At 51.3% G+C, this 18082-nt stretch overlaps 1 protein-coding gene and 1 pseudogene across 1 annotated transcript; one reads left to right on the top strand and one right to left on the bottom strand.

Moving 5' to 3' along the window:
* Positions 1–580: 580 nt before the first annotated feature.
* On the bottom strand, positions 581–10445 carry Opn4 (opsin 4). The gene is given in 10 exon segments (XM_038348538.1): positions 581–844; positions 2692–2808; positions 3559–3739; positions 4918–5025; positions 5886–6041; positions 6352–6523; positions 7100–7303; positions 7629–7762; positions 9116–9261; positions 10165–10445. Coding segments are annotated over 10 exon segments (1623 nt in total). The 5' UTR covers positions 10306–10445.
* Positions 10446–15913: 5468 nt separating this feature from the next.
* Positions 15914–16526, top strand: LOC119827092 (annotated as a pseudogene).
* Positions 16527–18082: the final 1556 nt, after the last annotated feature.

The following is an 18082-nucleotide window of genomic DNA, read 5'->3' on the forward strand; positions in this document are numbered from 1 at the left end:
GGCTGAAATGGATTTTCAGGAGTGAGAGTCCTTAGGGAACAGAAAAGGAAGTTGCTGGAGGCAAGGAGACCAGGCCTCTTCTCTTCTCCACAGAAGCACCAGTAGACATGTTTACCACAAGAAATCCTGCTTTTTATTTTCCTGTGCTCTGCAGATCCACGTCTGGAAGGAACTTAGATTACCAACACAAAACAATCAGGAAGGGCAGGGTGTGCATACCTGTACTTAGTGTACATACAGATAGGTACCGATGTGCCTGCCAGTGCCCGTGTATGTGTGAGTGTGGACCACAGTGTGACATGCTATGGGAGAGCTAGGAGTGAAGTGTTTCAGATGTGCCAAGAAAGTATATGTCCAACTTTTGACTACTGGCAGCAGGGGACGCCAGTTTGAACTTTCTGAACCAGTGAGATGTCTGGCCTGGTCACAAAGGCTAGCCAAGATGCTCGGCTCATAAATAAACGTCGTGTTCCCCAGTGCCATCGCTACTGTCATCGCCTGGACAATCACAGCATACAGTGTCTAAGGAGAGGCGGAGGCTGCCAGAAGTGAAGCAGGAGAGAGAGCCTGGGTCCATGCTTCAGGCAGAGCCCAGGTGTGCCAGCTGCACTGAGGAAGCAGGACCACGCTTTGGGGCAGGAATTTTATGGTGTGTGAAGGGGCCAGAGCTGAGTCCAGTGTAGCACAGGAGACAGTGACACCTCCAAAGCTTCCTGGCTTGGGGGATAATCCAGGGTCTGTGCATGTGGCTGGGAGGTGATGGGGCTGGGCACGTAGCAGAAGGAAGGGAGGGCCGGTGGGCATCCTACATCCCGAAGTCCAGGCTGGGGAGCTGTCCCTTGGTCTGAAAATAAACAATAAACATCTGTTCATCTCTAGGAGTGTCTCACAGGGGCAGCCTTCCAATCCCTCTTCACATCTGAGAACACCAACAGGTGAAGGCAACTGTGTGGAAGGGCCAGGCTGTGGTCAAGGTCAGGAGTGAACCTTCTCGAGGACTACACCTAAAAGAAGGAGCCAGCAAATCTTAGGATGTTTTCAGGATAACCCCTGGGAAATCTTCAGGCTCATAAATGCCTGAGGTTTAAACTCTAATGTCCCCTCTCCGGTTGATCTCTCTTCTGCAATCCCGCACATGTGTGAGGGGTGGCACCCCCCTTTATCCTTGCTGCCCTAATTCACTCATCTTCTTCCTACCTTGTAGCACCAGCTTCCTCAGGCAGTACACCTCACAGGCTTACGGTGCCCACCAAAACCTCCCTGGGGGCACATCAGACGAACCTGGGCCACACTGCAAACATAATTAGACCCCTTTCTGGAAACCCCTACACAGTTAACCACTCCTACCACCTGCCCCTCTTCCTTTCTACATCCCCAATGTTATCCCCAGGGTCTCTCTGAATACTCCCAAAGTCAGTCTCTGTCTGTCTGTCTGTCTGTCTGTCTGTCTGTCTCTCTCTCTCTCTCTCTCTCTCTCTCTCTCTCTCTCTCTCTCTCTCTCTGTCTGTCTGTCACACACACACACACACACACACACACACACACACACACACACCCTGTTGCAGCACACCAAGCTCCTTCTCCTGCACTCCACTGTATTCACTTAGGATGTTCACACTGACAGCTCAGCCCCTTCCCCTAGGGAACCCCAGGGAGTTACCTCTGTGTGCTTGTGACTTGATGTCAGTGTTTGTCACTTGTGTTTGGCAACTGTTGATGGTTGACCCTCGGTGCTAAAAGCCCCTCCCCATGGTCCTGCCTCTATCCAGGAGAGATATTGTCTTCAGCCATTTCCTGATCTTCATAGGCCACTACCAGACTTTGACTCTGGCCTCTGTGGTTGTGCATAGTGCCTGGGATAAAACATAGGGGGCAGGAACTCCTCTATTGCAGAGGCAGCGGCAGACTATTCATAGGGAAACAGCATAAGGACAGAAGACCAGAGAAGCCTGTGATCCCAGAGTGGCTAAGGAAGCCCAGAATACCTAAGCGGCTGATAGGGGCTATGCGTAAGAGGTGAGGGTAGGGAAGCTGCCAGCTGAGGGGGAGGGCTTGCCTGGGTGCCTGTGCTCATGGCATTCCCAGTGTTCCAAAATACAGCCTTCTCTAACACCATCAGCATTCCCTTCCATAGGCACTGGGGCTGACAGCTGGCCTTCTTTTTATAGCTACAAGTGTTCTGGGTGACATGGTGAGCTTGAGGCATTGGCAGTGAGCACTGACACAGCTTGCAGCCCCCTCCCCCAGGTATGTCCACCATCAGAATTATCCAGAAAGGTGGATGCCATCTACACCCCACCGCCCATACAACACAGAGGCATCATAGCAACAGGCAGCATATGCCAGGAACATGGGCCACGCATACATGAGTCATACTCTGATGCAGACAACATGTCTTCATGAGCACATGTGATTATAACTCCGCACCTGTCATGGCACAACACAGCCAACCGCACGTCATACACACACAGTCACACAGTCACATGCAGATGCTCCCCCAGTAATAGACCAGATTCAGGCCCTGCTAGGGATGTCTGGGAATCATGGAGCCCTCCAAGTGGGCAAGGCAAAGCAGGGATGTATGGAAAGGGGGTGATTCTGAGAGTCCTGGTCACACTGCAAGCCTACCTTTCTGGCCACTTCATAGGCTACCTGGCCTGGCTCCCTACCCTTTCACAGATTGGCAGGTACCTGGGGGCTGGAAGGAACCTTGGCTTCCCCGTCTTCCAGGTCTTGACTGCAGTAAGAGTGTCCACTTGCGTGCTGGCCAGCTTCCCACACTGCCGCTGCTTCTGTGTCTGGCCAGCCCTGGGGAGGTGGGAGAGCAACTTTGAGGTGAGAGGGACAACTTATTTAGAGCATGCTTACACCTCCTCCTGTTCCAGCACTAGTATTCATTGAGGGGGACCCATGACATCATTTGCAAAGTTGTCACCATAGCCCAGGAAAGTACATACTGGTGTTGTTGGCAGTGTTTGCCTGCTTAAGCATGTGGTTGTATAGATAGGTGGCCTTCATGAGAGTCAAGGCCTCTGTTAGCAAATAAGACAGACTCTTCATTTTCTACTAATGGCTTAGAGAGCCCAGGAAGCTCTGCAGCTTAACAGAAGGCCTCAAGGATAGAGCAGTGGAAGACAGCTGGGCAGTCCAGCCACGCTGGCTCTCAGATCACACAGTGAGGATGGGGTAGATCAAGGCCTGAAGCCAGGTCTGATCCCAGGCTAGTACTTCCCCCTTTCCTGCACCTTGTAGCTCTTCACACTTCCTGTAAGGTGGTGGTTTATTACTAAGGAACAAGGACCCTGTGTCAGCTCTTGCCATGGGGAAAGAGGTGACTTAGAAAGCCCATGTTTAGACGGGACCACCTGCTAGGTGACTTCTGACTGCCCATCTCCTCTCTGGGTATTCCTGGTTGTCACAGAGGATGATGTACCGGAGGTTAGAAGAGGTGACGTGTCCCCCAGTCTAATATGTGGTCCTACCAACCAGATCCAAGTCTCTGGGGCTGGTTGGGAAAGGAAAGGTGAGGGCCCAGCCGATGAGGCCCAGCATCCTTACCACCTCACTCTCAGAACCCAGGGACTCTTGCCGCTTCCGTCCAGAGATCCAGCTGAGGTCGGAGGACTGGCTGCTCAGTGTGGAGCGATGTGTAGAGCGGTAGCTGAGGGAGGGGTGGCTGCGCTGGCCCGACACTCCAAGAAGCACACCAAGGCAGGGCAGGTGCTGGGCAATGGCAGCTCTGCAGGAGTCACGTAGCTTGTTAGAGCCAAGGGTCATGAAAGGGGAAAGGAAAGGACACACTGATACAAGTAATGGACAGACAGATGCTGGTAATGGGGATAGACAGACAGCAAGGTGAAAGAGACTCACGAACTCCCAGGGTTGACAGGATTAACAAAAGAACCAGGGAGTGGTGGACACAGAAGGAGAGCCTTTGGTAGTGAGCTCAACCAGCCAGTCCTAACATGGTTGCCCTAGGCCACATCTCTGGGAATGGGTGCCATGGATACACCTAAGTACTATGGGCTGGATGGACTGAGATTTGCATCAGGATATTAACAAGGGTTTTGCATCACTAGACTGAAAACAATTCTGAGGGCCCACAGCAGTGCTTTGCTGTTATTCTTAGAGGAGCTGGAACCTCATTACCTCAGCGTGCTACCAGGGACCTTGGTGGAAGCAAGCGTGCTCTGCTGGGGTCTTTGCAGGATGTCACAGCCTGGGAGCTCGCCTTTGCATAGGAAGTAGTGCTAATGGGTCTGCCCTGGCTGCCTTATGACCTAGCTCTGTAGTTAGAAATGGCTTCCACGGAGGTAGCTATTGATACCTTGTAATATATGGGGAAAAAGAGGGAAGCACGCTGCAGACCCTTTGCAGGGGCGCTAGCTGCATCAAGATGTTCGTGACCCCGCCCCCCCAATGGTACACATATAAGAAATCAGAGAGACAGATAACCTCTACCTTCTGTAGGCTCAGGCCCTCCATGCCCCTAGTGTAGAAGGAAGCAGCGAGGCTGTGTCCCGCCACCCGGCTAGCTTTACCCAAAATAATTACACGGAAACTGTATTCTTTTAAAACACTGCCTGGCCCATAGTTTTAGCCTCTTATTGGCTAATTTTCACATCTTCCTTTAACCCATATTTAGTAATCTGTGTAGCACCACGAGGTGTGGCTTACCAGGAGAGATCTTAACCTGCGTCCATCTCGGAGAGGAGAATCATGGTGACTCACTATGGCGACTGAAGCGTCTCCCCACTCCTGCTACCCAACATTCTGTTCTGTCTACTCCGCCTACCTAATTTTCCATTCTCTTAAAGGGCCAAGGCAGTTTTCTTTATTAATTAACCAATAAAAGTAACAGACAGATAACTCTCCTCCATCACCCTAGGTGGACCTGGAGACTGGAGAAGGCCTCACCTGTACTTGGGGTGAGCGATGGCATAAACAATGGGGTTGTGGATGGTAGAAGCCTTGGCGATGACAGCTGGCACTGAGCTCATGTAGGGCGTCAGGATGTGCGAGTACCTAGGACAGAGAAGGTGTGGGGTCCCCTAACTCATACCCGCAGTTGTCTCGGTGGCTGACTCTGCTCAGGCCCAGACTGAACCATGCCATCCAGCCTAAACCAGCATAGCCAAACCAGCCCCATGTGAGAGACTGGCAGTGCCAGTGAGGATTCTGGTGTAAGGTGGGTAGGAAGGAAGCTAAAGATGGTTGAGGGTGCGGTTCTGGGAGGAAGGTATGTCACACCTGCAGTGGCTAGGTCCCACTGTCCCTCAGAGTCTGTGGAGTCCACAATACCTCTCTGTGTCACTCAATTGTCCCTGGTCTTCAGATCCTCTCGTGCAAAAACGCTGCTAAACCCTTACCCCATCTTGTACACTGTCCCCTTGGATGTCCTAGAGAAACTTCCGGTAGGCCCCTAAAGGAGACTGTGTTATTGCTACTCAAGAAGATTGGGTATAGCTCAAAGTACCAAAATCTCATCCTCACAAAGTACTCTGGAAATCTAGCCCGTGTCCGTGCTGCTGAAGGTGCCATGGTTACTGGACTCAAGCCACAGAAGGTACTAGAGAGAACCTCGTTACTGGTCCGTTCTTAAGTAGCAGCAGCTCTGATTGTGCGCCTATGGCTCGGGATAAGAAGGAACCTGAACCTCAGAAATATCTGCATGTTCCCAAGGAGATGGAAAGTCCCCGGGCTATCTGTGTTTAGCCAGGGCTCCCTCAATACATCCCCAAAGCTTCCAGGAACTGGATAAGCCTTGTGGGGAGAGGTGTGTCACTTGGGGAGGGTAAGGCTGTCAAGCTAGACCTAGGGTGTCAGGCTAGAGGGAGAAACTACCTGGACCTGTGCCCTAGACCAGTGCTATGGTTCCTGCTCACCCAGCAAAGGCCACCAGGGCCACAGTAGAGTAGGGAGCCCAGGAGAGCACGAAGAGGAGGATGACAATCAGTGCCACCTTAGCCATCTTCCACTCACTCTGCAGTCGACGCCACTGCCGCCGCCGTCGAGGGGACTCACCGCAGCCCTCACAGGCCCTGGGGAGGTTGCATCTTGGTTGTAGCAAGTATTAGGGTCACAGCTACTGGGGACATATAGGAGGGGTCATCCTTTCCTACACGGGCAGCTCTGACTTCCAGAAAGTCCTTTCTCTGAGCTTCAGCGGCCCTCCTGCTGCCAGGACTGCGGACTTTGAGCCCTCCTCAGGGGACCTTGTCTCTGGGGACTTTCCTAGGTGCCCTCATCCCACAAGCACAGGAGTTCTCTGGTCTCAATCCACCCGCATCTGAGTACGTTCTGATGAGGGGACCCTACCGTCTTTGGTCCAGCTCCGCACAGCACACTTACCGGCCTGTTTCCCGGATGGCCCTGAAGATGGAGACGTAGCAGCAGATGATGACGAGCAGGGGGAGAAAGAACACGAAGCAGAAGAGCAGCATCGTGTAGGCACGCACCCGGGGCGTGAAGGTCATGTAGTCCCAGGAGCAGGATGTCAGCAGCCCCTCAGGCACATAGGCACCTGAGAGCCAGGGCAGGGGCTCAGCCTTCACTGTGCTGCTGCTCAAGGCGCCTTGTTCAGTAGGGGCTTCAAATGGGGAGCCTGGGATTCCTAAATACAACCTGGCCCCAGCCATAGGCCTACCCTGCCCAGAACTGAGAAAGCCAGAGGCAGTTGAGAGATGTGATGAGAGACTCCCACATTGATTCTAGCAGGGACACCAGGCTAGCATTGACTGGAGCTAGCTACCCTTTCTATAGGTCCAGGGTCATGATCCTAAGGACCAAAGCCTTGCTGCTTGTCCTGCCTGCTGAGGCCCCTGGCTGGTCCGACTCACTACAAAGCCAGCACTAAACATGCATCCCTGGCTTCCAACCAATAGCCCCCATATTTGGTGACAGGTTCCCTGACTGATCCCTTAGTCCCTGGTAAAGCATTCTGAGCTTCCCCCAATGCTGGCAGGTGCCCCTGAATTCCCACCTGACTGGAGACTTAGGTGATCCATGAGGCCCTCTGCCAGCTGGCTAACCCAAACTTCCTTTAAACTTCCTCTCTCAGCCTATCTGCCCCTCCCCCCAATAGCACCAGCCCACTTACTCCAGCCGAAGAAGGGTGGCAGGCTCCAAACCAGAGCATAAAGCCAGACACCCAGCAAGACAAGAGCCGTCCGTCTTTTAGATCCCATCCCGATGGTGGCCAGTGGACGTGTGATCACCAGATAGCGGTCCAGGGCTATAGCTGTCAGGGTGATCATGGAAGTGATGCCAAAGACAGCCCCACAGAAGGCATAGAACTCGCAACCTGTGGGTAGACCCACTTCCCTAAGGTCCTGGGAAGAAATTCCCAAAGGATGGAACAATCTCAGTTCCTTCCCTGCCTCCCACAATATAGGACTGAGCCATTTCCACCCCGCTGGCTTGCTACATCTGGCCAGGCTGGCAGGGATATCAAGACCAGAATCCCATCTTCCTCTTCGCTCAGTCACAGAATTCAGGGTGCTGCCCGCTGTGCCCAGGAAGAGCAAACCGCCTCATCTGTGCCACCTTCCACCGCCGTGGCATCTCTCTGTTAAGACCCCTTTCTCCCTATTGCAAAAGCAAAACAAAACGAAAACCCAAGTGTCTACCTGTCTCCCCAAAGAGCCACTTCTTATAGAGGCTGCTGGCGAAGAAGACGGGGGCCTGCGTGAACGACATGAAGAAGTCGCTGACGGCGAGGTTGATAATGAACATGTTTGCCGGTGTCTGCAGGCCTCTGCTCCTGGGAGGTCAGAGGAAGGCAGGGCATGCTTCCCAGTCCCTCAGAGCTATGGGGGCCTTCCCTCGCCCTCAGCTATTCATGCATATGCGTGCACACTCATGCTAATATGCTAAATGTCCATGGGCACACAACCATGTTGTGCACGTACATACAACCCCACACACATTAAAAGACACTGGCTGGGGCTCTTGGGCCACAGACATGTCTCTCAGTCCAGCAGGTGTCACGAGTAATATGGACTAAGGGGCCTCCTACGGTCAGTCCCTCATAATGAAGTGAGGAACAGTATCTCCAGAAACAGTGGTGCAGCCCTGGAGGTTGGCTCTCGGTCACACTCCTTTCTTCTCAACCTCAGGATTATTCCCTGTGTGTGACTCCCTCTGTCTCCTTGGACAATCCTCTGGCCCCAGTCTCCCAACAGTGTCCTCTGGCTACCCCTCCCACTTGCTCTGACACCTTCTTACTATCTTCTTGGGCCTCCTCCCTCTCTTCTTCCCTTTCTCCTTCTTTCTCCTCTTCCTCCTTCTGCTGCCCAGTTTGGCCCTGCTCTGCTCAGCCTGTCCCTTCACTGTTCACTCTTGAGGTGGCAAGGGGCCCAAGACCTATGACTCTGACTATGGGGCAGATACCTTCACAACCCTCCTCTAGCACAGTTCATTTTCAAATTTTCTCCTAAGGAAGACATGATGGTCCCCTTTTCCAGAGGAGAGTACTAAGGATTTGGTCCCCACCACAACTCAGGATTCATTTTCCCAATCAATGCACAAACAGGAGGAATCACAGTGATGGGGAAGCCACAGTTCTGTGTTGCAGAGAAGACATGTGGGCTCAGGGAGAATAAATGGCTGGCTGAGTCCTCCCACTGGTCGGCGATGGAGTCTGAAGTCTGTGTTAACTTTCTAACCTGCCTGTTTTAACCAGCAGGACAGAGGGGAGGGGTGCAAGGGTGACTACTAGGACTGGCTGCTGGGAGTTAGAGGATCCTGGTGTCCAGGGAAGCTTTTCAAGGCCAAGGGAGGATTCCTCTGGGAGCAGAGGATGACAGAGGTGAACTTGGAGCAGGAGAATGAGCAGGGACCTGAAGGTCCTGGAGTACCTTCCTGCCTCACAGTATGCCTGAAGCCCAGTGGGCATGTGTGTGTGTTATTCAAGGTTCCCTGTTATTTTTTTCCCATTTTCATCAGCTTAAAAGTTGATGCCTAGACCTGCTATGATCGAAGGTGCGGTCCTTGCTTCTCTGACCATCCTAAGGCACCCTGGGCAGAATTGGGTGACCCTTCGCCCTTGTATTCTGCCCTATCTGCATGGCTAGATACACATAGTGCCCTTGACCCAGCCCCACCAACCAGGCACCTGCAGAAGGTGTAGATGACTGTGAGATTGCCCAGCATCCCTGTGAGCCCCACCAGCAGGATCACCGTACCCAAGGTATAGTGAGCATGGTCTGGGACATCGACTGTGGGGAAGGGGACCCAGGCAGCAGCCTCAGGTCCGGATGCCTGTGGAGAGAGAAAAAGGAGGGCATCACCGACAGATGTCCCTGGCAAGGAAGAGTAAGTTCCTAATAAGGCAAGGGGGGAAGCTCAGGTCCAGGTGAAAAGCTATGACCAAGCCATAGGAGAAAGTCCAGGTCTTCCAAAATTTAACCCCAAGCCCCCATATGCGTGCAGGTGCTGGGCTCCTAAGTGCAAGGTGAAAGGCTCAGGTCACCTGCTGGAAGCTGGCAAGACAGATGGGGGGCCTGCAGAGCAGGGACATGGCTTGGGTGACCTTGAGTACAGCCTGCTCCTGAGCACTGCCCTCCCAGTGTAGGGACAGACACCCCATCGGGAGCCTCAAGGGAGAACTTGAAACCCCTGTAACATAACTGAGGATTAACACTGAAGCCTGACAAAAGAGAGAGAAAAGCTTTCCACTAGAAAGAAAACTTAGGCTCCTCAGAGGTCCCTGCTAAGAGGTCATTGTCCTGGGAGGTTAGTATATGGGGACTGAGAAGGATATCTCCCAGGGAAAGGGAATGGTCTGTTCTTTGTCCTGACCAATATCCCACTTGGGCCTGTACAAATCAAAAGTCTGGGTATGCCTCCTTCCTATAAATCTTCCACAGGGCATCTAGGCAATGTCTGGAAAGAATAGATGTCACCAGTGCCTGCCTTTCTGGTCCTTCCACGACCTCTGCAGATGAAGACATTGCCCACACCCTCTTTTCTCAGCCAATTTGAAGGGAAAGCTCAGAGAAGTTCAGCGATGCCCCAGGTCTTTTCTCTAAGCTCAGACCTATTTCTCTCCTGTCAAAGTAGAGGTGGGAGGCAGGGCTGGGAACTGGCGTCTCTGCACACACACACACACACACACACACACACACACACACACACACACACACACACGCTCCCCAAACTTACCGTGGGACTCACAGACGGAAGCTGGGCTTTTGTGGAGACAGTCTGAGTGCCGTTCCAACGGCTGTGTAGGACAGTGCTGGCTGTAAAGCTGGGATCCTGCGTTAAGCCTGGTGGGACTCTGGGCCCTGAAGGAGAGTCCATGGTCAGACTCTCAGAGACGTTAAGGGCATGGACGGCTCTGGGACTGGTCCCCAGAGTTCCAGCTCTACTCCATCCTCAGCACTGAAGCCTGGTCCAGCGGCTGCCTGTTCTCATGCCGGGTAGACGTAGATCCAACTTGGAGCTGCTCTCTGGCTATCGACTGCTCAATGTCCGATGAAGCGCAAAGGAATGAGTGTGCAGTGGCAGGATCCCTCCACACTTTTAAGTAGGGAAGAAGGGGACTACGCATGCTCAGTGACTCCCTGGTCTGGTAATCTCAGAAGCGGATCCCTGATGAGTCCCGCAAGGCTCTGATGGTGGTGACATGACCATGTGTATATCTGTGCATGTGCATGCTTAAGAGATACTGGCAGGCTCCGTCCCTAGACACTGGGCAGGAGGCTTTGTCCTTTGTACTCCCTTTCTTCCTAGAACACAACAAGAATGGTCCTGTTTGTTCTGGGGGTCATGGTGGTCACTGGGGAAGAAGACCTATGTAAGTCTATGGCGTCTTCATACTCCCTGCATGGAGAAAGATTCTCTAATGTCATCTTCTTGTCAGAGACAAAAAGTGTATTTGGGGGGTGGGGGGCATGCAGGGTTGTGTGCCTGTGGTCTTCATGGCGCGAGGAGCTGAGACACTTGAATTCATTAGTTTGAGACCAACCTAGGCAGCAGATTGAGACCTTGTCTTTACAAAGAAACGTAGTTTGGGGGTTGGAGAGATGGCTCAGGGGTTAAGAGCACATGCTGGTTCTTTCAGAGGACCCAAGTTTGGAGCCCAGCACCCAAGCCTCTAGCCCCAGCCTCTAATGCCCTCTTCTGGCCTCCTCCGGTACCTGCATTCACACGCACACACACCCACATGCAGATATACATACACGTAAAAAAATCTTTGAAAACATTATACACACACACACACACACACACACACATATATTTGGAGAAACTAAAACACCAAGGTTCATCAGGTCTGTCACCTTCTCATGTCTGATGGCATGGGCCAGGCTTCTGTCACACCACGAAGCCAAGGACAGGGTCAGGGACCTACTTCCTACTGCCCCTTTCTGATGATATTCCACAACAGTTTTATCTGGGAACAGGGAGCAGCCAAGCTCAGGTACGAGACAGTCAGATCCTGGGTGCCAGAGGAGTAAGGAAGTGTCTGAGAGTACCAGCTTCCAGCTTCCCAGGGACTTTGCTGAAAGTTAGCTTCAGGACCTGGCAAAGGGTCGGGGAGGCTTGACCACAGAGAAAGTGGCGGTCACGGGCAGTGTCTTGTGTTTGGGAGAAGAGCAGCCAATGGACCTGTGTCCTTGAGAACCGTCTAAAGCATGCAGTTCTGGTCACCAGCCTCTGTTCACATGCAGCTCCCCAAACCTTGCCTGTCCCCTGCTCTGGGTTCCAGCTCAAACAGACCTTGTCACCATCATCAAGGAAGCCCTCCCGAGGACCTGGAGGACCTGGATTGTTCACAGTCATCTGAACAGCCTCCTTAGCACTCACCAGAGATGCCACTGGATCAGGTCCCCTCTCTCCCGGGCCACAAACAGGCCTGATTTGTTTCCTTCTGTGACCCTCCCCCTGTGTAGGGCAGTACCCCCCACATTGTACAAGGTCACACAGAGCCCCCCTTAACCCTTGCTTTTCAAGGCATGACCTGAGGGTCAGCCACTCAAAATCCATGGGACTCAGGTGACAGTAGGATGCAGGGCTTTGCCCAGGGCTGGAAGGAGCTGGGACTGTCCAGCAGGGTGCCCAAGAAGGAAGATGCTCTCAAGGGGCCTGCTGTCTTCTTTGGCTTCCTGTCTTCAGCAGGTGCTAACTCCTCCCTGGAAGTCTGCTGAAGGACTGAAAAGATGTGGCACCTTATGACACTGAGCTGGGCAGGGTGATGGCGCAGACTGGCAGCAGCTAGCCTCCATGTGGCACCTCCCCACCCTTCCTACCCCTCTGTGGCTGTCATCAGTGGGGTTCGTGGATAGCAGTACACCTGCAACACTCTTGACCTTTGATTCTCTCACTCCAGCTCAGGGGCTCCCTTCTGAGTGCTGGTTTGAGCCAAGGGAGGGGCAGCAGTGCCAGCCTTTGGCTTTGACTAGATTCTGTGGTGTCTCTGTTCATCCCGAGCCACCCTGGCTTCAGCATCTGTGAGTGATCCCGCTTCTCTCCCCGCCCCAACCCCACCCCTAGCCACCGTTCTAAGGGAAACCAGGGGCTTACAGCCCGCACCACCTGAAGCCTGCTCTTTACGCATCCACGGCATGCCTGGCTGGAGGTGGGAAAAGCTTTTTAGGCCTCTCATCCCCAGAGGGGCAGCCAGGGGCATGGGATATGGGAAGTCTAAGAAGGTTGAGAGCCGGGTAAGAGGTTGCTACAGGGACAGGAGTGTGTTGCTCATTTCATGCTAGGCCGGCTGTGGGCCCTGGGAAGGGGAGGAGACTGCACTCTGGGGGAGCACAATCAAGCTGGCGTCACAGACACTGTCACAGGGCCCCTGCTGGCCTTGCTTAAGGGTCTTCCAAGCCCCAGAATTCTTGACGAAAAGTCCCCAAAAGTCCTCACTAGAAGATCTGATGGTGAAGCCCGGGAGGAGGCTCTTAGCCCTGCCCATCATCATTTATGGTCAACAGCATCCTCGGAAGTCTCCACTCCATTACAGGCTGAGGTATTGTCATTCCAATTTCAAGTCTTCCAGGCCTCCTCTGGGGGATTGGCTCCCTCACCCATGGGCTATATGGTTACCCAAAGGCTCCTGGGAAATTCCAAGGAGCTGTTTCCAGGGGAATATTAAGTGTCATAACAGGCACCTGGCCAACAGCTCACCTGGGGCCTCCTTTACCTGGAATGGGAACCTCCTCCTCATGGCCCAGGGGAGGGGCTAGAAACAAAACCTCTAAGGCCTCCTTTTGCTGTGGTAGCTGTGCATCTCTTCCTCCTTCCCTGTCTTGGGCCTAAGGATGCTATTCCCAGCCTAGGCTACAGATGCATGACCAGTACCCTGTGAATGCCCAGAAACACCCAAAATCCACTCGTTTCCTCTGGCTTTCTCCTCCTGTGGATGACTCCCCACACCCTCACATGACACTCTTCAGGGCTCCCTGAGTCCTCTCCTCCGAACCCTACATTAGCCAAAGGAAGCAAGAGGGGGAAGCGGTTACTCCTAGGAGTCACGAAGAATGTGAGATTCTACTATCGCATTCCTGTCCCCACAGAACACCTGCAGCACTTCCTGATTGTACCCACATTTCTGGCCTAGGCTGCTGGCCCTGGGTTCTCAGCTCTACGATCAGTGATGGATTTAGTCTATCTGTGCTGTGCTAGTTAGTGCAGTCTAGATCACTCCATCATCATTCTGCGATTGGTATTCACTCATTAAGCGTCTGTACCCTGGATTGCCACCATTCATTTATTAAGCTTCTTATAGCCCGGGTTGCCATCATTCATTCATTCATTCATTCATTAAGCTTCTGTAGCCCGAGTTGCCATCATTCATTCATTAAGCTTTGTAACCCGGGTTCCATCATTCATTCATTAAGCTTCTGTAGCCTGGTTTGCCATCAGACACAACAGCTGCCCTGGGTGAGCTCAATGTCTAATTTGCGAGGGGGTAATGTGGTCATGTTCCAGAAAGCAGCCTGGTCTTCCCTCTGGCAAACATCCCATGGGGAAGCACAGGTAAGAGAAAGTGGGATAGGGGCATCAGGAAGCACAAAGTAAAGGAAGCAGAAGTAAAGGCCCTGACTCAGACTTTTATCTTGCAAAGTGACAGCACACCCAAGATAGACATGTGGGTATGGAAAAACCTGCCATAAGGGCAGGGTGACCCTGTTTTTAACATCCCACTGCCCATTGTAAGTGATTGCATGTTGCCCGTTTTAAAGAATGAGCCGCGTTCCTGAGAGCTCTATCACTTCCTTGTTTGTGCACAAAACACCATGGCCTATGCAGAGGTTTATATACACAAAGATTGACTCCTTTTGTTATGGAGGGAAAACACAAGGCTTTCTCAACGCATTTCTGTTGATCCGAGTCATTCTGTACAAAGAAGGGCGTCTTGTGAGAGAGAGAAGAGGAAGAAGGGGTCCATTTTGATTTATGAAAGTGTGGAGAAATTGCTCATGGCCGATAGGACAGAGGTGTCAAAGACAGATGAAGCGGGACTCTCAGAGACATTCTCAGCCGGAGTGTTCTGCCGTAGAACTCTGGACCCGGAACTGCTCAGGCTCCACGCCACCAGCCCTCGCAGGACAGTTCTGCATGGAAGCTGCATTTCTCTTTGGCTGTAGTTGTCCGCATGCCAGCTTTACAGCAAAATTGCACAGCTGCAAGCAGTGTAGATTTTCTTTTCCCCTCAGGCGTGGCACTGTCTTCGAGGGATTAGGAAATGAAAAGTCTGTGAGAAAATGTGTGAGAAAAGTTCCCCCAAACAAACTTAACTTGAAAATTGACCACATGTAAGATAGCCATGCAGACATAGACAAAGCTGCCGTGTGGGTGACCGCGTGTTTCACACACCTTGCCATATCCCTCTGCCCCTCACAAGCGGTTGCTTGCTGAAGACTGATCTTGCAGCATTTTAGCTTTGTTGCTGTCTGCCCCAAAGATCTAGGGAGTGACACAGATTCACACATCTGAGTTCCTTACCCACAGACTAAACATAGAACCATAGAACCAGCATATAATGTGATGTTCATGGACCGTCACAAATGGTGACCTCTTAAGGTTATCTCGCCCAGTGATGTTCTGTGATGCTGACAGCAGAGTGAAGTCAGATATATATGGGTGTGTGTGTGTGTATACTGTATATATGTATATATGTGTGTATAAGTAAATATATGTGTATATATGTATATGGGTACACACACACACACACACACACACACACACACACACTTCTTGGAGCACATCCCTGTCAAAAAGCAAAGCAGAACCACAGAACCATGCTAAGACCAGCCTCAGAGGCCTCCCAACTGCTTTCTTTTGTTTGTTTGTTTTGGTTTTGGAGACAGGGTTTCTCTGTGTAACACCCTAGCTGTCCTGGAACTAGCTCTTGTAGACCAGGCTGGCCTCAAACTTGCAGAGATCCCCTGCCTCTGCCTCCCGTGTGCTTGGATTAAAGGTGTACACCACCACAGCCCAGAAACCTCCCAACTGCTTTAAGTAACACATGGTTGCGCTGGACACTCACCTTACCCAGAGTTCAGGTTCCACCTTTGCAAGACTATGAAGAGGAGGCAAGGAGGTAAACAAGCTGCCATTCCCCAGGATCATGATGTCTGTTCAGCACAGCCTCCAAGTGATTTCCTGGGGCTTTTCAAAACGTCTGCATCTGAGTCCATCATCAGAGACTTTGATTTGGTTGGCACTGAGAGCTTTTAAAAATGCTGCCTATCAGGGCTGGAGAGATGGCTCAGTTGCTCTCCCAGAGGTCGAGTTCAATTCCCAGCAAACCACATATGGCTCACAGTCATCTGTAACAAGATCTGGTGCCCTCTTCTGGCCTGTAGGCATACATGCAGGCAGAACAATAGATTTTTTTTAATGCTGCCTTGAAAAGGGATTGTGGGAGAAAGGCTTCTTCCTCTCCTCCATCAGGTGAGTCAAGATGGGTGCATACAAATACATCCAGGAACTATGGAGGAAGAAGCAGTCCGACATGATACACTTTCTCCTGAGGGTCCGTTGCTGAATACTGCCGACTGTCTGCACTGCACAGGGCTCCCAGCCCCACCTGGCCTGACAAAGCGTGAAGGCTGGGATACAAGGCCAAGCGAGGTTATGTCATATACAGAATTCGTGTCCTTCGTGGTGACTGCAAATGCCCAGTTCCTAAGGGTGCAACTACAGCAAGCCAGTACATCATGGTGTGAACCAGCTAAAGTTTGCCTGAAGCCTTTGGTCTGCTGCTGAGGAGAAAGCTGGATGCCACTGTGGGCCTCTGAGAGCCCTGAATTCTTACTGGGTTGGCAAACATTCCACATACAAATTTTTTGAGGTTATCCTTATTGATCCATTCCATAAAGCTATCAGAAGAAATCCCAACACCCCAGTGGACCACCAAACCAGTCCACAATCACAGAGAGATGCATGGGCTGACATTTGCTGGCCTCAAGAGCCATGGCCATGGAAAGGGCCACAAGTTCCACCACACTATTGGTGGCTCTCACCGTGCAGTCTGGAGAAGGCACAGCACTCTGCAGCTCCACTGTTACTGCTAATACATGTAATATTTGCAAAACTCATACCCAATACACAATTTAGGACAGTCAAAAAATGCTGCCTTCATTTGTATATAACCTGCTGCTCTAGACCAGTGGTAGGCAATGTGGCCAAAACTACCATGTTCTGCTGCTTACTGGAGCTGGAACATGATCCCCTCACAATTAAATCTTCCCCAGATTTCTGTTTTCAATGATTTTCTTCACTGCCAGAGCTTGGCTGTCCTGGAACTTGCTCTGTAGACCAGGCTGACCTCAACCCCATAGATCTGCCCGTCTTTGCCTCCTGAGTGCTAGGATTAAAGGTATGTATCTCCACACTTGGCTCGAAACTTTAATTCTTTTTCACAAGTTGGAAGTTTAGCTGGGGGGGGGGGGTCTTGCCCATTCCCTTTATTCCGTTTCTTAATCTGTTTATCTCCTTGAATACAGGATTTAGCTCCATTCAGCTTTCTGGTGCTCCTTTTCTCCTCAAATATTTTTCTTTACTCATCAGCTTTCTCCTTTTCACTATATATCTTCATTAGCGTTAACACTAAGAACCCCACAGCAGAGTCTATAGTAGGCTCTTTTGAGATTAATCTAAAACTCTTCAGAATTAATCCAAAACTTTTCACTTTAGCCTCAGGGCAAAAAGCAGTCACATTCTTCATCAAAATATAACAAGACCAGTTTCTAGACCACATATTAACTTTCTTCTCCTCCAGACACCCACAGTTCAAATTGCACTCAGACCACTGTCTTCCATGCTCCTACTAAGACGGTCCATTAAGAAGCACTTAAAGCATTCAACTGCTTTTCTAATTTCATAGCCCATATTCTTTCACACAAAAAAACAAGGTCAGGCCTATCACACTAATACACCAGTCCCTGGTACCAACTTCTGTCTTAGTTAGGGTTTCTATTGCTGTGAAGAGACACCATGATCACACAACTCTTATAAAGAAAAACATTTAATCGTGGTGGCTCACCTACAGTTTTAGAGGTTTAATTCATTATAGTCATGGCAGGAAGCAAGACAGCATGCAGGCAGACATGATACTGGAGAAGGAGCTGAGAGTTCTTACATTTTGACTCACAGGCAACAGGAAGTGACCTGAGACTCTGGGTGAGGCTTGAGAATATGAGACCTCAAAGCCTACCCCCCGCAGTGACATACTTTATCTACACCGTGGTACTCACTGCCCGTGACTATGATGACAAACCCACACCGTGGTACTCACTAAACCCACACCGTGGTACTCACTGCCTGTGATGACAAACCCACACCGTGGTACTCACTGCCTGTGATGACAAACCCACACTGTGGTACTCACTGCTCGTAACTGTGATGGCAAACCCACACTGTGTATGTATGTACTTGCTGTGATGATAATCAGTGCCATGGCTGAAAATCATGGGCCGGAGCGGGCTGCAGGCATAACTGCCTTAAATTATGCTTCTGCTCAGACATGAAGTCAGCCCTTCTTGAAGCATATTGATCATTCAGGCACAGATCTACCACCTGACATCTCGGTAACAATATTTCAGTGCTTTTTGTGTTCTTTGTTGTAGTT

Source organism: Arvicola amphibius, chromosome 12 (assembly GCF_903992535.2).
Source record: "Arvicola amphibius chromosome 12, mArvAmp1.2, whole genome shotgun sequence".
NCBI lineage: Eukaryota > Metazoa > Chordata > Mammalia > Rodentia > Cricetidae > Arvicola > Arvicola amphibius.